The sequence below is a fragment of the Cyprinodon tularosa genome, unplaced genomic scaffold (assembly GCF_016077235.1).
Source record: "Cyprinodon tularosa strain WSP-4 unplaced genomic scaffold, ASM1607723v1 ctg303, whole genome shotgun sequence".
In the NCBI taxonomy this organism is placed as follows: Eukaryota; Metazoa; Chordata; class Actinopteri; order Cyprinodontiformes; family Cyprinodontidae; genus Cyprinodon; species Cyprinodon tularosa.
The window spans coordinates 437369-456211 of record NW_024039012.1 but is presented as its reverse complement, the minus strand read 5'-3'; the positions used below and the strand labels follow the sequence as shown (position 1 = coordinate 456211).

Genomic DNA, 18843 nt, shown 5'->3' with positions numbered 1-18843 from the left:
CTTTTCCTCCTGGAGACTAAAAGTTGGTCCCCACAAGTACCTATAAGTCCTGGGAAATTGTCCACACAGGGTAATGAAAACATGGCATAGCCAACAGTATTAGCTTGAATTATTTCCCACACAAATGAGTTTAAATAACATCTGGTTAAGTTCTTTCACACATAAACTTGCCCAATCATACTTGTTAGAACTTGCCTTGTGCAATGGTGTCATGTTCGGATGAGCAACATAACCAAAAATTCCAACTTTTACCACAAACATGGAAGCATAATGAGACTTTTTGCTAAAACCTTAGGTGTTTCTCTCTTTATTTTAAGCAATGCAATCTCATCAGTAGTATTCTACTGGAAACTAACAAACATAGAATAATGAACTGGTTTGCCTTTGCCTCCAGTCTCTTGCACTGCACTTGAGGATGCAAGTCTTACATTGTAAGACTTGCATGCAGCTGTTCAGCCATGAAAGGTCACTTAACTCCAGGCTGCTAATGAGTAAAAACAAAACAACGTAGTTACAGGTCAAAGTTGTGAGAATCATGTTGCTTCTATTATTATTCCAAAGAAAGGGGGCATTTTCTACATAGAATAAGTATTTTAAAGTTGAAATAGTATTAACTTCTTGCACACATTCTTTTAAGGATGTGCCAAATATTACAATAGCACCATCTTGTGGTAAACGCTGGTGGTGGATTGTTGATCATTTTGGATTGTTTTTAATTTTCTTTTTTGGAACATGTTGTGGTAAGTTTTATTTGGGTTATTTAAAGAGATCATATTCTGCAAACTTAATATGTATCTCTTTTCTAAGGTACCTGAATAAAATGACTAAAGGAAAGAATGCTTCTAAAAGTTACAGAATGGTAGAAATAATTGCTATACGACTATAATCATAATACAAACTACGATATCTCATATGATTGCCTATGCTCACAAGTTTGGAATGTGCATATGCAATATCAGTTTTTTTCAGTCCTGTAAAATTCATAAACATTTGAAAAAACTACTTTCTAAAATATCCAATTTAGCTGAGAAATAAGATTAGTTTACTATTATTTAATACAGTTCAAAAGGCTATAATTACACAATGAAATTACATTAGCTGTTCAACGTAACAACATAATTGCTATGTATTTTGAGGAAGTTTTTACTGGTTATGCAGGCCTCAGTTCCAATTTTAATTCCTGGCCTGTTTACCTTTGCTGCATGTCTGTTTGGGTCTGGGAGTTTTCTCTTTCATTTAACCTTTTTCTTCCAGAGGTCCTTCTCAAGCACTTTCCCCCTGAGTAGCAGGTTGATTGGATTCACCTGTTCCCCATTAAGCAGTGGATTATTTAAGAAGTCTGCTGTCATATATTAATAGAAATTCAACAAATACTTTATCGCATTCAGATGATGGGATTAATTCTAGTTTTTCTTTGGGTTCCTGTACATACAGTGTATAGGGCTAAAGGGAAATTAAATTGATATTAGACTTGCAATTAGTAAACCAGAAATTAAGAGCAAAATCAGGAATAAAATTAATTACAAAGGGCAAAAATGTGGGAAGAAGATATTAGCGGCAGATGGTTTTATAGAATACAAAGGAAGGCTGGAGAAATCAGAGGAAGTATTGGAAGAAACAGAATTCAGGAAAGGATAACAACTAGATTAAGGTTGGGGCACACAGGAATTAACTCAACATTACTTATAATGGGAAAACATGAAACAGGAAGATGTGATTTCTGTGGGGAAAGTGAGACAATGGAACGTGTAATATATAATTGTAGGAAATATTACAAAGACTGGAATTGTTGAGGTGTCTTAAACAGGAAAAGGAACAATTCAACATTGTAAACATTTTTTAAAAAGATTATTTTGACATGAGTTATAAATTTTTGTTTCGTTAGTTGTGGGTCACTGGTTTGGGAGGAAGAGTATAGGAAAGGAAATTACTTTCTTTTTTTTTTGAGCTTGTTAGTCTTGGTCCACACTCCTTACTTGTTGGTGACGGTAATGCACCATAATGTTGTTTGCCAACCGCCATTAAAATTAAATAGGAAGAATTAGCTGTCAGCTCTCCATTGCCAGAGTGTTAACATTTACAGATTAATGTTCCTAAGGGTTCAATCTCCTGAGAAACCCTCTGAGTTCTTTGGCTGTCTCCAAAGCTCAAGGTAAAGCCTTTGGTGCTTTTGAGCACCTTTAAAGTCATTGCTCCCTTCAACCTGATCTACTCACCAGGATTCCTTCGCTTCCACAACAAAAACACTGTCAGTATCAAAACTGACAGAATTTCCTGGATCCAACTCATCCTCCCCCCTGGCTGATAAACCCCAACCTCCAAAGAACCCAGCCCTTACCGTTCCTGGTTCCCAGAAATTATTTTGCATTGATTCTGTGGAAATAAACAGTTTTTCTCCTGTATGTGGGACAATATCAGAAAACCATGATAATGTCTTCCCAAATAAAGTGATGGAAAAACAAAAAACATTGTAGAAACTAATAAAATGTCTCAACAAATGCAAAATACAGATATTTCAACATTATTGGAAATGTGGAATTCACTATTTAAAAATAAAGGACGATCACAGATGAAAGTATCTGTTTTTCTGAGAAGGTGGACCTCAGTTACTGAATATCTTACTTAGGACTCTTGTACACTTTTACTATATCCATGTATTACTATTATTGCTGTTGTTATTATTAAGGCTTCTTTAAATCTAAAATATCCTTATTCTCCTAGAGTACAGAAATTGATAAGACATGCACTATACCCGCTACAGTGTGACAGACTAGACCCAATTTCTGTTTTATTTTTATTATTTATTGTTTTTTTTTGTGTGTGTTTATTTATCTTTTATGTTTGCCAACCACTTTCTGTTCCCCTGTATGATGCTAAATGCTTGATGACCATTTAAGGCAATAAAGTAAAAAAAATAATAATAATAAAATAAAGAACATAAATTCAACCTAAAGGGAGACTTTAAAACCATGAAACTGCATCACTTTATTGTTGTTGTTTTTTTTGTTTGCTTGTTTTGTTTTTTGTTTTGTTTTTGTGATTTTTAATAAATCAACAAAGTAATTTGATGGCTACTAGGTTGACCACAAGATGGCGACATACCAACATTTAGTTTGCCATCTTTAGGGAATCTAAAGATACAAATTTACCAATAAGTTGTTTTAATTTTTAACAGTTTCTTTTTTATCTCTATTGACGCGTCTCAAAGTAATATCAGAGGTCTCTGTAAAGTTGGTTTTAGACTTTGCTTTAACTTTTGTTTATATCACATCAGGGACTGAGAAGTGTGATTCCCTCGGTTCAAACGCATGTCTGTGCCACAGCCATGGCATGTGTTTGACTGCTGATTTTAACACTTGAAGACGTCAGTAAAGGCGGTCCTTTGTGCATACCGGAGCAGAGGGTTCATATCCTGCTCCATTAGTGGGGGAAACTCTTGTTTGCGCCTCATTCTCTTCTGGAAAACCCTGTGAGGACATCTGTGGGCTCAGCAGCATGGAGGGGTCCAAAGGAGAGGGGAGCCAAGCGGAGCAAGCGGCGTCTTTATTTGGGACGTCCGAGCTGGAGAGCCAGAGGATCAGCGCTCAGCAGAGGAGGAAGGGGGGTCACCTCTGTAAAATCATAACTGGGGTATGTGTTGCAGCTCCAAATAACTCTAAGCGTTTAACGGGCAAACAAAAGGAACTCAGTTATTTCAAAAGGTTTCAGTGACTAGAATAAATGTTAGTTTTGTTTTAATAAAATAGCACAAGCTGTGGAAGCTGTTTCAACTTGTAAAAATCACTTCTTTTTCTTATTATCAGCTGTAATTCAATTTGGACCTTTTTTTTGCAACATTTCTTTAATTAATCAGCAAATAATAAGTCATTTGAATTGACTTTACACTAAAGAAAACCTCTATCTAGTACAGGGGTCACAGGCTCATTTTAGCATTTTCACCTTGTTTGCTTTGACTGTCATAAATCCTCCGCTGCCAAGGCTGAGAATGTCAGTGGTGCCAGAGTTAATGTGGAAACTAACTGTTTTCACCTCAGTGCAAAGGCACAGAGTCCAGGAGAGGCCCTGCAGGTGTCCTGCAGTTGTCTGTAAACCTGACCTGGATTTTCCAGTGTTTTTTGTTTATCCTAAGGGTTTGAGTCAATTGGAAAGGTATAAACACACAAAAACTGGTTTTCTGCTCAGGTTTTTCTATTTGGTGTTGCAAACTTCCCTTAAAGCTTCCCTTAAAATTGTAGTACGGGGTGCTGGCTATTCATTAAATTCATAAGAGCTGAAATCTCCCCTTTGCAGGCTTTAAATGCATGTTATTTGTTGCACTTTTTAAAATCAGTTTCAGTGTATGCCATGAGTGCAACAATATATTTATATCCTTTAGATTTTCCCACTTCCTATAACTTAAAGAGGGATGATACATAATTGACCAATAAGCGAATGCACAATTTTGAAGTAGAAAGGATCAATAACATTTAAATGTTTTGTTTTTACAAAGTAAAATCAAAAGATTGAGATGTGTTTAATTAAGTACTAGGCCCACTGTTCTCAGATATATGTAGATACATACCAAAGCAGTCCAATGTGTAATTTTAGGTCATAACAATCAGTTCTTCAAGAACATTTTTCATTATTCTTGAGTAACAAAGAACACAGCAAGATAACAGGGTAAGAATAAGAAGCAATATTTCATGTTTTGAACATGAAGCACTGTTCATCACACGTTAAACTGATTGTTTAAAAAGGAAAACAAAAGCAACAATTAACCAAGACATCGCTGTCCCCCATGATTTGCAAGCAGAAGCAGCCTAGAGAGCTTCAGAGATGCGCAGCAATAGCAGGAGAATCATTCATCTGGATAATTATGATTCAGACACTCCAGTTCTGATCTAAATTGAAGGGTCACAGCAATACATTGTTTAAAGGAAATCATTAGAAATTGTGGCTATAAATTGTTATTTAGCATACAGGAGACCTAGCAGATCTATAGAAGAACATCTGATGATATGACATCAAAATTAAACTTATCTGCATACATGCAAAGCTTTACTGAGCTAACTATGCTTATTACTCTATGGTGGTAGTCATGTCATGATGTGGGGACGCCTCTCTTAATCAGAGTCAGGGAAATAGGATGACTTTAAATATAGGGCAACCCTGCAAAAAAAGAATCTCAGAATGTGATGTTTTAGATCGTGGGTGTTTTTCAGTTTCGGCACAGCTGATTAAGGTGATTGCACTTCAGCAAAAGCCTGTAATCAGCTGTGCTGAAGATGGGAAATCTCTACCAGCTGGAGCTTTGTTTAAATTGGCATGGTTCTCATAGCAATCATAAATATCTTATTTTACTCATTAAATGTGGAATAGCATAGAAAAGAACTTTTTTTTATTTTTTCAGAGCTGTTGTTGTTATTGTAAAAAAAAACAGACACCCAACTAGTATTCAATGTGTAACTCCAAGATTTTCATATGTTAAAACAAATTTAAACACATAGAAAAATAAAGTACTACAAAAAACAACGTTTTGGATGTTGTAGGTCATAGCGTGAATATGTGTGTTACTGTAGTTTGCCTAAATACCATGTATTTAATTTTAGTTGACAGTTTAAATATTGCTTATTGACCACATAACAAGCTTAGCTATGCATGAAACTTTCAGGATCACCGCTTAACCTGGATCAGACATTTAAGTTCAGCCTGAAAGGGTCTTCTATTCCCAGAGTTGAAGGTTTCTTAAAATAGCCAACTTTATTAATAACAGAGACCAAGCACGCCCACTCCGAGTGGAGGCAAAATCAGCATTAGGTGAGGAGGAGTAAAGAGGAAAAAATATATCTGCTCTGAGATGTTTTTATGTAGCTATGGTAAGTTAAAAAGAACAGATACATAAATAAATCTGTTTTTCATCCTAAAATACTAACCTTGTGATTAAAAATGGATGCTATCCTTCTAAATTATAAACTGAACCCATTTGTTATTTCCTTCAAGCTGCGACTCAAAACCACAGGAATACCAGATGTCTGTTTGGCACTGCAGCAGAGTCTAGACAGTGCCATGCTCCATGACAATGCATATGTTTGTAGCAGAAATACTTTAAGGCTTTGAAAATAAGTAGCTGGAATGTTTTTTCAGAGCTAAAACATCACGTCCAACCTTTATCTCAATCAGAGGGATGATTATCCTCATATGTCTGACGAGTTTTTAAGCTTTTGCTCTTCAACATCAGTTTAACCTTGCATCTTTACTTCACAATAGTAGCCTAGACTAGCGATTTTGATGAACCAAAACAGTAAAGTATCATTTAGAGTCAGACTTGTAGGTTCGCTCGAGACAAACTGTGTACTTTTACTTCCCACATAGACCACATGCAATGCTTTCAGTAAAGCCTTTCCAGGTTTCCTCTCTGAACACCTTTCTCTAAAGAAAATGAAAGGCAGCAGACACCTCAGAAAGCAGGCATGCATAACAGATCCTCATAACTGTCTGAGAATGCCACAATCATGTGTGAATCACAATAAGAGGATACTCTATCTTGTGCTTCACGGTTACTCTCATCCTGTTTTTTAAAATGTTATCTTTTAAGTACGGTGCTCAGGTAATGAAGAGATCTGTAATATACCTCTTGTTCTGAAGCAATTTTGAAATAAAATAAACAATTGGTAGCTTTTCTTATGTAGGCCCACATTTGATGAAATTTGTAAATATAAAGGCTTAGGATACATGTGGTCATATTTGAGAGAGATTTCCTAACATTTCTGCCAACAAATAAACTATACAAATATTTATCTTGCATTTATTTCCATATTTTACTATTTCTTTCCAAAAAAAGTAATATTTATTTAAATCCACTCATTTGGAATGTGCCTTTGAATTTAATGAGAAGGAATTTAAGATTACTCTTCCAGCAAAGTGGGAACAGGATGATCAAAGAAAAAAAAATATTTAATTTGAGCAACACAGGAGATGCCAAGCAGACTGTCTCAGACTGCAGGGTAAGTAAACAACCACAATAACCACTGAGGGTCTGTTTTAGGCGTTGCTGTCAGTGACGTATGTGCAGAACGCCCCTATCATGCCATAAACAGAATGTTTTTTCTTTGAAACGCCCGTCTAATTGCAAACACCCCCCCACCCTCCTGATCAGATGGAATCTTAGCAGCACTTTGCTGACTTTTCAGGAAAACATTTTAGTAGACTGACAAATTTCAGTTTTAAAACAATGAAAATATGCTTAATAACTTTGCTTATAGGATTTATGGTGAAAGAGAATAGAATAGAATAGAATAGAATAGAATAGAATAGAATAGAATAGAATAGAATTGAATAGATATCCCTTTATTTTCAAGAATGGGGAAATTCTGGTTTTTATTGCAGCAAAAAGATTATTGAAAAAACTGTCACACAAATGTGGACCTTAGAAGAATTTATAAGAATAACACACTATTGAAGAGTTAAAAGATAAACAATAAAATTATGTACTGTATAGTGTTTTAACAATATACAAACAATTGTGCACAGAGAGAATAAATTAACCAATATCCAGCTATGGACATTTTTAGAGTAATGGATAATAGCAGCAACATCAGAGATGTGCAAAATGAAAGCAGCATGTTATTTAACTGACTAAGATAGAAACTGCAAAATCAGCATGAATTTTACAACTTATTAAGGTTGTTGGGAACAGTGGTGGTTATAAAGTCTTACAGCTGCTGGGAGGAAGGATCTGTGATAACGCTCCCTGGTGCATTTAGGGTGCAGCAGTCTGTCACTGAAGGAGCTCTCCAGTCCTGCAACAGCTTCATGCATTGGGTGGGAGACATTATCCAACAGATAATGTGAGTCCAGAGGGCCTTCCTGATCAGCTTATCTAGCCGCTTTCTCTCAGCTACAGATAAGCCACTGCTCCAACAGACAGCTCCATGGAAGATGGATGCTGCCACAACAGAGTCATAGAAGGTCTTTAGAAGCACCCCCTGCATTACAAAAGACCTCAGTCTCCTCAGCAGGAAGAGTCTGCTCTGACTTTCCTTATACAGAGCCTCAGTGTTATGAGTCCAGTCCAGTTTGTTATTCAGATGAACACCTAGGCACTTATAAGAGTCCACTATCTAAATGCAGAGCCAGTTCTATTTTGACAGCTTTAACTTGTAACCTATAGACTAATTTTGAGTTTGCTAAAATGTTTATTCTGGTGATGTAAACTGCAACCTGTTGTCTTTTCCAGCTACTCCTGCTGTGCCTACTGATCGTCATTCTGGCTGTGGTGATTTTTGTAAAAAACGACGAAAGGAGCATAGGTAAGACTGACAATAAAAAACTGAAAATATTTTACAAAATCAACACTTTTAACTATAAATTATTCCTTTTAAGAAATTAAATTAAAGGCTGTTTTTACAGTATTGTATTGTTGGAGTGTTAAATTCTCTTTGCAAAAGATACTTTGAAAGAAAATTTGTCTAAATCATCCTGAGAGGGGTAAATACAGAGCAATTACTGTTAATTGTTGGTTAGATAAAAACACTATTTTTTCAAGCAGCTCAATCAAAGATTAGATTTGACACATCTCAGAAACAGCTCTCTTTTAATTCCCCAAAGTTAAGATTTAAGGATTTTCTACAAATTCTGATGAGCTCATTGTTCCCAGTTTTAGATCTCAATGCTTCTTTCAATACTATTGACAAGCAGCTATTTATGAGAACATATGTGTCACTTGTGAAAATGATTTCCTTTTCTGCAGGATTTACTAGAGGTCTGTACTGCTGTTTACCTTCTAGTTATGCTCAAAAATCAGAACCCCTAATCAAAGCCTGTGTGTTTGGTAACATACTTAATATGATGGATAGTTAGTCTGAATTTCAACAGTATGCCCTGGATAGTGAAGCTGTTTTTTCTTTAAAAAAAAAAAAAAGATAAAAACTATCCGAAAAAGTAATGCTGCTGAATGTAAATGTAAGAGTAAAAAGCATGGCATGATCAAAACAATACTTTGAACCCTTCAGAAAGAAATAGGTTGTGAGTCTGGTTAAAAATTAAAGTAGATTGCAACGGAAATTTAAATGAACCATTTCACTGCATGGAAGGAACAGTATTGTACAAGTGGAAGACTTTCCCAAGATCCCTACCCTGCAGGAATACTGCAAGATACAAAGGCAAGGCTTCATGAATTATGATTTCATTACAGCTGAAAAAGGTGCATGCCTTTACAGTTAGAAAGTGGCTATACAAGTTTCATATTCATGAGGATGTCCTAAGACAAAACATGTATCTACACAAGAAGTCATCTTAGAAATGGCTACCTCTACAGTACCTCTAGTTTTTTGTGCATAGTTCAGGAAGATCCACTTTATGTTGATTCTAATATCTTATAATTGAACTAAGTTGTTGTGATTTTATGTTCTTTACTATTCCCAGCCCGCTGGGAATTTATGTTTCTGATACTTTAAGGTGTTTATTGCCCTCCCTGTAGGGGTGGTAAAATATCTTATTTAATCAGACATTATTTCAGCTGTTATATAGTGTTTATGACACACAGTCCTACTAACTGTGTTAGAACAATAGATGAAAGAGTGATTCGAGCACTAATCATGGTCAGTTAATTCTGCACATACATGGAATACATTCACCACAACTTCTGTTCAAAATATAAGAGTTTATTAACAAAAATCATTCAGCTCCAAGTCAAATGTGTTTCAGTTTAACACTCTCAGCTAAGACTAGTAAAACTCAACTAAACTTAATTAACTACTATGTACAAAGAGGAAGGGGAAAAGGTTGAAAAACATATTACAGTTTAAGATGGATTCTGTGTTTGAAATCAAAGTTTATCTGGAAGAATTTGGGATATGATCAAATTAGCTTTTCACTCATTTTAAAGAAATTGGAATGTTTTCAGACCAATTCACAATGCAAATCCATGAGGTAAATAAAACATTATTTGGCCAAATAATGTTTTATTAAATATTTGCTTAATCAAGAAGCAATAACCTTTAGCTAAATGATTATTTACCCTCTTTGAAATAGCTAGCAGCAAATAGACATCAGGATTCCACTAAATGACTCTTGGTCATACTCGGTAATGGAAATGTAATGAGCATTTGAGGAACACATGAACACTAATGTTATATCAGTGTTTAAATCCTTAGTGAATAAAGCTTGTCTAAGCTTTAGCAACAGCTCAACACATATTCCTGTAGCATAGCGTAGCATGCAGTCCATTCTTTAGCATCAATTAGCGTTGTCTTTACTCAGCAGTAAACACACAATATAATTAGCATCATCAAAAGACATATTGTTTGTTCTGTCCCTAATCATGCCAGACCTGCAAACCTTTTTCCATGTCCATTTGGAAAGCTTGAGTTTCATCCAGTTTTGCAGTTTTGCAGTCAGGGGCTCTTTGTCTCAGTCTCACAGCAGAGGTCTCCTCAGTCTTACACCCAGGGCATGGTCCTCATCCAGTTTGGCTCTAAAAGTTCTGAAACTCAAGAGAAATGTGTTGCAAAAGGTCTGTTTGCAGCAGTTCGGTTCTGAAAGGTTCTGACTTAGCCTTGATGGTTCTGGGGATCTGGTTCCCCTGGGGCCCGCATCTCCACTGTGGTGGAGATCCAGCCACAGGGGGCCCCAGCTTTGAGCGCAGGAGCAGAAGAGACCAGGAGCAAAAGGAGGCAAAAGAGAGAGAGTCTTGTGTTCTCTGTGGTTTTGTTCTGTCCTCACAGAGGGGGTGGTGGTTGGTCACATCTCTGTGACTTGCCATGTGACTTGCCTGTGGAGGCTTTGCCTGAAACGGGGGTTGTTGCAGAGATTCCACAGCTGATTCCACATCATCATGTCAAGATGAAATATGGACACTGGTTCCCAATGTCCAAAAAGTATGATCATGGCATATGGCACAACAAAGTTTAACCTAATTGGGGAATTTTGTATTGTTTTTCTAATTCCGAAATAGTCAGCTTTACCAACAGACTGAGCAAAGAATGACTGCCGTTATGTCTTAGCAGCTATGTTCATACGATTAAACTTTTTAAAACAAGTTCCTTTGTTTGTTTTCAGATTATTTCACTTTTTAAATTGCAGGACGCTAGTTTGTAGCGCTGCGCGATGGTCTGTTGGTTTGCACCTGAAGCCAAAACACGCAGTGCCACAGCCAGTATTTCAGGAGGTCTCACTGGTGAAATGTGTGTTTTCCGTCATTGGATGAGGGGTTGTAGACGGTTCACGATTGTCCCTCTTGCGTGTGGTGTGGAATAAAATAGCACAGACCACACTTCAAAATTGGGCATAAATCAAAATATATCTGCTTCATACCTGCGACAATCTAACTGCGACACACTGCTGCGGGAGTATACACAGCCCTTGAGTAATTATAAGTGAGGTGACTGGAGGAGTATATCTACACGGACACAAGTGAGGTTTGAGGCAGCAGATGAAAGAGTTCTCCTAGGTCAGCATGTCCACCTCAACAGCATGGATCTCCAGAATGAATGAAGCTTGGAAAAAAAATGTAATATATAAGTGAAGTCTTTCTCAAGGAGCTGAGAAATAAGGTCTGAAATCTAATAGGTAGGTAAGCAATCGACCTGAACTTTAACCACAGGTAGGTTATGCTTCAGTACTGAACTGAGAAGTAGCCATATATCCTCAGGAAGATGACAATCAGGGGTGCTTTGTTAAGTAGAGAGAGTAAATTCGGCTTCAAACATACTTCTTGTGTCCACTCCGTCATTTACCTCAAAAAAGTGACACAACACGTCCGTGCCCATCCATCCATCCATTTTCCTTCATGCTTCTCTCTGCTGGCGTTAAGAGGTGTGCTGGTGCCATCTTCAGCTTTCAATGGGCGAGAGGCAGGATACAACCTGGATAGGTCGCCAGTCTATCGCAGGGAAACACAGAGACAAACAGGACAGACAACCATTCACACTCACACTTAAGGAGAATATATGTTTTAGAGAAGCCAATTAACCCAACATTCATATTTTTTGCTGGAAGGCAGCAGTGCTACCCACTTTGCAGCCACATGTCCATGCATTGCTTCTTATGTTGAAGTGTAAGAAATCAGGTTTACTCTCCCCGTGTCTGACTTCCTATTTTTCAAATAGACTCAATCCACATATCTGATGGACCAGGGAGAGGATCTATGTGGTATGTTGCAGTGGAACAGAGTTTGTAGGAATTTCCACATTGACTATAGAAAGGCATCTGTGATGGAAAGGAGGACACTCAGATAAAGAGGTCTGTGTGAATGAGGGGTCAGATGGCAGTACTGGGAGGACAGAGAGAACTGGCAATAAGAATAGTCAGGTACTTTCTTTATAATAGCTCCAACTAAAAACTAATAAAACAAAAGTTAATATTACTATTCTAATAGAGGGGTGCCTGTGGTTTATTACTAGATAAAAAAAGTAAAACAAAAGACTAGGGTATACTCAATCGTAGGGGCTCTATTTTTTTCAGCAATAATTCATTTTATGTTTTATCAATCCTTTGCCAGTATTTGACAGCTTTGTAGTGGATTTCTAAAGTTCAATTAAGAATTACTGAACTAAGATCTTCAGATATTTACTGATTTCACCTAAAAGTTGATATAAAGCAGGACAGAAGGACCCAGTATTCAAAGCGAGACAGACAGTCAGATAATTCACAGCATTTATTAAGTATTCCGTAAAAATTCAAAAAATATCCACTGGACTTGGTTTCCAAGATTTGAAGATGTTTCGCCACCTCTCCAGGAAGCTTTCTCAATTCAAATGTCTGGATCCGCAGTGAGTTTGAGTCTTATACAGACAAAGCCTTGTATCGCTTGGAAACATGCAAATGGTAACCGATGAATGGGTCGTTTGGTTCCATCGTTAGTCTGTAATATCTGAAACCTGTCTATGATTCTGAGGGTCGGTTGTTAAAGGGGGAGGATTGCCGTTAAGGGGGGGATTGTCTCCTGTAATACCTGAAACCTGTCTATGATTGTTAAGAGTCGGTCGTTAAGGAGGTATTGTTCGCCGGCTGGAGCAGGTAGGTCCCTCGTTCATCTGTGATGGGGTGGGGGGTTTGATGATATCTGGAAGGGATCCTGTCTTGAATTGTATGTTTTTGGAAGCTGGAATCTGAGTCCACCATCTCTGTTTAAAGTTGTTTTTTCTCTCTTAACATAGATGGCTTCCTTCACGCCCCTCTCAAACCACCTATTTTCTTTATCTAGAATGTGAACATGCTGGTCATCAAAATAATGTCCATTTATTAAATAGAAGTGGGCTGTGGATCTGCTGTATCAGCTGCTACAGCGGGGCACTGCCCTTCACTGGAAACTCTGTTTGGAGAACAACACAGGTTAGTTACCTTGATAATCTGATGGAGGATGATTATCCATGTTAGACACCAACATGGTTTAACAGTTCAGTCCATCTCCTTAGAGTGAGGTAGGATCCAGCCGATGGACTGCTGAGATGCGTCAGGCAGACATGGGCAATGTGGAGTCAACTAGTCATCTCCATGTCAGGTATTTGTTCTATCCAGCCAATTAACCAGGTGAGTCCAATCTGCAAAGGTTAATTCACGGTGAAGATTGGACTCACCTGCTTCAGTGGCTGGGTAGAATAAATACATGACATAGAGATGACTTGTTGACTCCACATTGCCCATGTCTGGCGTCAGGTAACGCCCAGAGTGTCCCACATGCTGCAGCTACGGAGAACAGGCAGGAGTCAAAGCCAGGTCAGGGAAGCAGATTAGAACAGCAAGGCTCAGAGATCGTGGAGTCCGGAGCCCATTCAGGGAAACCGATCAGAATAGAACCTGGCTGGTCCAGGGTTCCAGGAGTCCACAGAAGAGTTCAGGCAAAACGTTCAAACGGAAACTGGCATGCTCAGTGAATAAGAGGCAGTTCAGGATCAGGAAATCAGAAACATTACAGAAAGCTAAAAACCATCTCTCCACTGGCCTAGAGAATGAGCACAAAAGCAAGAGCAATACTGTGGCCCCGATGGCTGGGACTGAGCCGTATAGAAGCAGGAGTAGGCGGATTAGATGAGCAATAATTGGAAACCGGGAAGAGTTAGACAGTTGAATGACATTAACAATTAAGCCAGCCATTAGCACTAAGATCATCACAAAACTGAGGTTCAATGAAAAATGTTTTGACTAATTATCCTTTAAATGTTTCCACAACTTTATTAAAGTCCACCTGGTGGTAGTGTCAGTTGATTAAACAAAATCTGGAATGGAACAGCACATAATATATCAAAAACAAAGCAATGGATGCCAAAAAAGTGTCTAAACTAAGTGGTGAGTAACATTCCTACTAAATGCATGGTGATGGCGGTATCATGATGTGAGAATTTTTTCAAGGTTTTTTGCTGCAGCAACTAGGTTATCTGCATAGGAGGCAAAACGACACCTGGCTAATAAGTACAGATTCTACAAGAAAACTTCACCCACATTTATCTGAAACTTTGACCAAGACAAAAAGTCATTTTCCAGCAATGAGCAAAAGCAGAGAGAAGATATCATATGGCTTCAAGAGCAATATGTAAAATTATTGCAGTGGCCCAGCCAGAAATAGAACAATAATGTTATTGAACATATCTGTAAAGTTTGAAAAATGGCTTCCTACAGGTTCTAGCACTTTGGGATTCAGGAAGATATTAAGGAAGGGCTAAGAATAGCTATGTATTTCTTTTATTGTTTTGTCATGAGGTTGTGTGCGACGACTGTTGGTGGAAACACATTTTAGCCAGCTAAGCTCTGGCTAAGAAAAACATGGGAAAAGTCAAGCATTGTTAATAATTTCCAGTTGTACTTAAAATGACTCTGTATTAAACCCCTTTTACAGGGAAATAAACACTTTACTTATTGTTGGCTTGTGGATTTATATGAATGCATGAAGAACAAAGATTATTAGATAGAGATCAGATGCTCATTATGCTACTTTTTATTATAAATATAGGGTCTATATAGACTCAGGTTTCTGTTGTAAATGCTATTATTTTTTCCTTGGTTAACATTCCATATACAGGCATCAACATGTATTTGATTTTCCCTCTCCTAAGCCAGGGATTTGGCTCAACTTTGATTCACTTTCCTTTCTACAGATTGCATGACACCAACTATGATGTTATTGTAGAAAGCTGTTATTTATGCTTTTTTTAAATGCAGTAAATGGTAGAATAGGACAATTTTAACAGCATCAAAGTTGATGTGGGATTTTTAAGAGTGAAATGTCTGAGTGAATCCATCCAAAACGTAAACAGGGTATATTTAGAGAAGATGGGTCCAGTTACTTAGGGGCTAGAAGTGAATGTGAACCCTCTAAGACATGCATTCTCAAGTTATCAACTGAGTAGTCATGCCTTTTTGGTATTAAGTTATTCAAAAGCTGTTGTAACCACCTTTTCTTCCATGAAAGGGAAATGTTTTGACCAGCTATGGGTTGGTTCAGCGTGGGCCATAAAGCCAGTGTGCCCTTTGGTATGTTCTTCATCGTACACTGCTTTTCTTAAACGCCCCTTCTGATTTTCTGGGGGAGAATGTGGGCAGTGATCCTCTGGGGAGGGGTGCTCCTTCCTCTGTGGTAGCTTTTCCTCATGTTTTCCCTGCCTGCCTGTATGAAAGCATTAAGGGAAGAAAAGGGTCAGATTTTCCACACAGCCAGACTCTTGTTGACCTGCTTTCTTCTATGTTTTTTTTTTATAAATAGATTTTAGAATCAAATGAATTGGAGTATCTTTACTGTTATTAAGAAAAACATATAATTTTTCGGAGCCCCAGATTAGAAGGCACAATCTAATCAGAGAGAAATAATTAAAAAAAAAAACTTGTAGAAGAGGAATTTAACTAATCAGCGCCTTCTCTATAAATGGAGTCTGTGTGTTGCCTAAAATGCTGAGTGTAGGTTTCCCTGTAGATTTAAAAATCAAATGAATCATTTTCATGAGACACTGCCACTGTGTGTTTGCTCCAAACCACATAGCTGACCTCAAGCCAGAGAAGGGGGAGTGGGGGTTCTCACCAGAATGATAAGACTATTCTGTTACATGTCCTGTCACCAGTGCACTTGACAAATGTAGTAGTTCTTCGAAAAAGGTGAAAGATCAGGCCCGGTGTCAGGCTGGTGTCATTCTGTCTATGGGAAAAACATTGAAGCTGTAGGTATTTTATTTTAATATGCAAATAATACAGAATTCTAAATTTAACAATAAAAAGATGATTCCACCAAAGCAAGCATCTGCTTAATCTGCTGTTTCATTTACAAAAGGACTGTAAAGCTTCATTTAAAAGATATTTTACCCACTCGATGGAAACTTTGCTATTGCATGATGATGAATTGCTGCTTAACATGACTAACCTGCAGATGCTATGGACAGTGTTGTACCTTACAGTATTTCAGCAACATGGTTTAGTGTTTCTATCTGGTGACTACTTGTGTTGGCTCTTACCAAAACAATCAATCAAATCAAGGCGATCAAATTAAATTTTGTTGTACAGACCATTTTAAAAAATGCTCTTGGCCAAAGTGCTGGATACAAAAAAAGAAAAGATAATTCAAGCATATAACAACATAATGCAAATAGAGGATAAAAAAAGATCTTTAAGACTGTACTGTAATATGTATTATGTTAGTCTAAGCCTGGCTTGGTTTACACCAACATATAAAAGGTGTTAGTGTAAACCACAGAATCAAGTTGGCAGCTAATAAAAGCAGGAATCACCCATTTCAAACTGTTGAAAGATATTTTTTTAAACTTAAAATACTATAGCTTTTACTAGTCTGTTTCTTATGGTTAAGACCAGGATCAAGAATTAATCCAAGATTTTTCAACAGGATTCAGGAAAAGTCAGAGAGCTAAGTTAACGGAGGTTACTTCAGGGTCCGTGGGAACTTTGAACGATGTCTTGCAAAAACAGAGATAAACGGGACTCACGTTTTACGAAGAAAATCCCAGATTCCCAGAATTCAGTCGGTGCGGCTTTATCCAGAGATTGAGGGGCTCGTTGGAGGGTGGACAGGTTTTTACTTGATTGGTTCCTGAGGAGCAATGGAGCGGACTGCCACTTAGATTTCCGGGAGAACTTGAACGGGACATGTGGAGATTGATCCCCTGCTCAGTATGAAGCTCAAATCCTTCCAGTATGCAGGAGGACTTCCTGCCAAAAGGCAAAGACAAAAAACAACGTTAAGCTCAGAGAAACAAAGACTGAGTTAGACTCAGCTAATCTCAGCTTGGCTAGAGTACCCAAAACCACCACCACTCAAATACTCCTCAGTGATGAGCCAACCAGCCGCAGGTGTGCAGGAGGACCAACGAGGACAGGGCACCACCTGGTGGTGGAGGGAGAGAAAAAACACCAAGCACAACCCACAGAAACTGGATTCCTAACAACAAGATCAGAGGGTAAAGCGCTATGATTTTCTCTGGGACCAAAAATCAGGACTTCAGTTTTATTTACATTGAACTTAAGAAAATCTGAAGCTGTCCAACATTGGTCCATCGGTGGTTAAAGGAGAATTCCGGTTTTTAACACTTTTAGCCCATTTTCTGTAGTGTCCAGGATGAAATCGAATGATCGACACCAAAATTTTGACAATTGGTCCTGTCTCTGCTTTTTGGCTCATTTAGAATCCCCCCCTGGCTGCTTCAGAACGGCTTCCATAGTGCATGTCCGATAATGTCCTTAAAACAACCTTAAACGTTCTTTTTTTAAAATATGCTACTCACCGGGTCGTCAGCGCTGTTCAATGACGTTCCAAAAAAAGTTTCGTAAAGAAAAAACGTTCCTGTAGTGTTTTATTTAGCATTTTGTAAATCCCATTGAGTTCTGTAGGAATAGTCAATATTCCCCTGCCACCGGAAACGGAAATGGGGCCTGTTTACACAGTTGTAGTCTTTTCGCTTCACTCTGTGTACTCCGACGTCGAGGTGCTAACGTCTCTGTTAAACACTTTAAAAAACTCTGAAAATGGAATACGAAAGGTGGATTCTTGATTCTCGGAGTACACAGAGTGAAGCGAAAAGACTACAACTGTGTAAACAGGCCCCATTTCCGTTTCCGGTGGCAGGGGAATATTGACTATTCCAACAGAACTCAATGGGATTTACAAAATGCTAAATAAAACACTACAGGAAAGTTTTTTCTTTACGAAACTTTTTTTGGAACGTCATTGAACAGCGCTGACGACCCGGTGAGTAGCATATTTAAAAAAAGAACGTTTAAGGTTGTTTTAAGGACATTATCGGACATGCACTATGGAAGCCGTTCTGAAGCAGCCAGGGGGGGATTCTAAATGAGCCAAAAAGCAGAGACAGGACCAATTGTCAAAATTTTGGTGTCGATCATTCGATTTCATCCTGGACACTACAGAAAATGGGCTAAAAGTGTTAAAAACCGGAATTCTCCTTTAAAGCGGAAAAAGCGATTTCACTATAACTGTAAATAAATCAGAGTATCATCTTCATAAGAGGGAAACAAAATAGATTAACTGAAAGAAATAATTAGCTAAAACTGGCTTTTAAATACATTACAACTACATTATCACATTAAAAGTAATATTAATCCAACATGTGAATAATGTAAACATAAATAAATTTGCAAGGTAAACCTAGCTAAAAAGTTTTATGACCAACATTTATACATCCTTTTCAACCTATTGTGAAGTAGGTGAGTCATCTTTGACTTTATGGTTCAGCTTGTCAGATTTTACAAAAATTGGCAAAGCCTAAAGTTAATTAGGGATTGGTCCCTGAGCAGATTATCAGTATTTATGTGAAGTTGAATGTAAAGTGTCCAACTGGTTCAGTGACCTCTCCTTACTGGCAGTGAAGGGGGGGTTATAATCATATTTGTTCAGCCTTTATAACCTGGAAG

General features: G+C 37.8%; 1 protein-coding gene across 2 annotated transcripts in view; it reads left to right on the top strand.

The window, feature by feature from the left end:
* Positions 1-3307: 3307 nt before the first annotated feature.
* The window catches only part of enpp1 (ectonucleotide pyrophosphatase/phosphodiesterase 1), a 47021-nt gene continuing 31485 nt past the window's right edge, over positions 3308-18843 (top strand). Inside the window, exons 1-2 of one of the 2 annotated variants that reach the window (XM_038291890.1) lie at positions 3308-3630; positions 8216-8288. In XM_038291890.1, coding sequence (XP_038147818.1) covers positions 3496-3630; positions 8216-8288 — 208 coding nt within the window. In that variant the 5' untranslated portion in view covers positions 3308-3495. The remainder of the gene's footprint in view (positions 3631-8215; positions 8289-18843) is intronic. The other variant, XM_038291889.1, reaches the window with a different exon arrangement.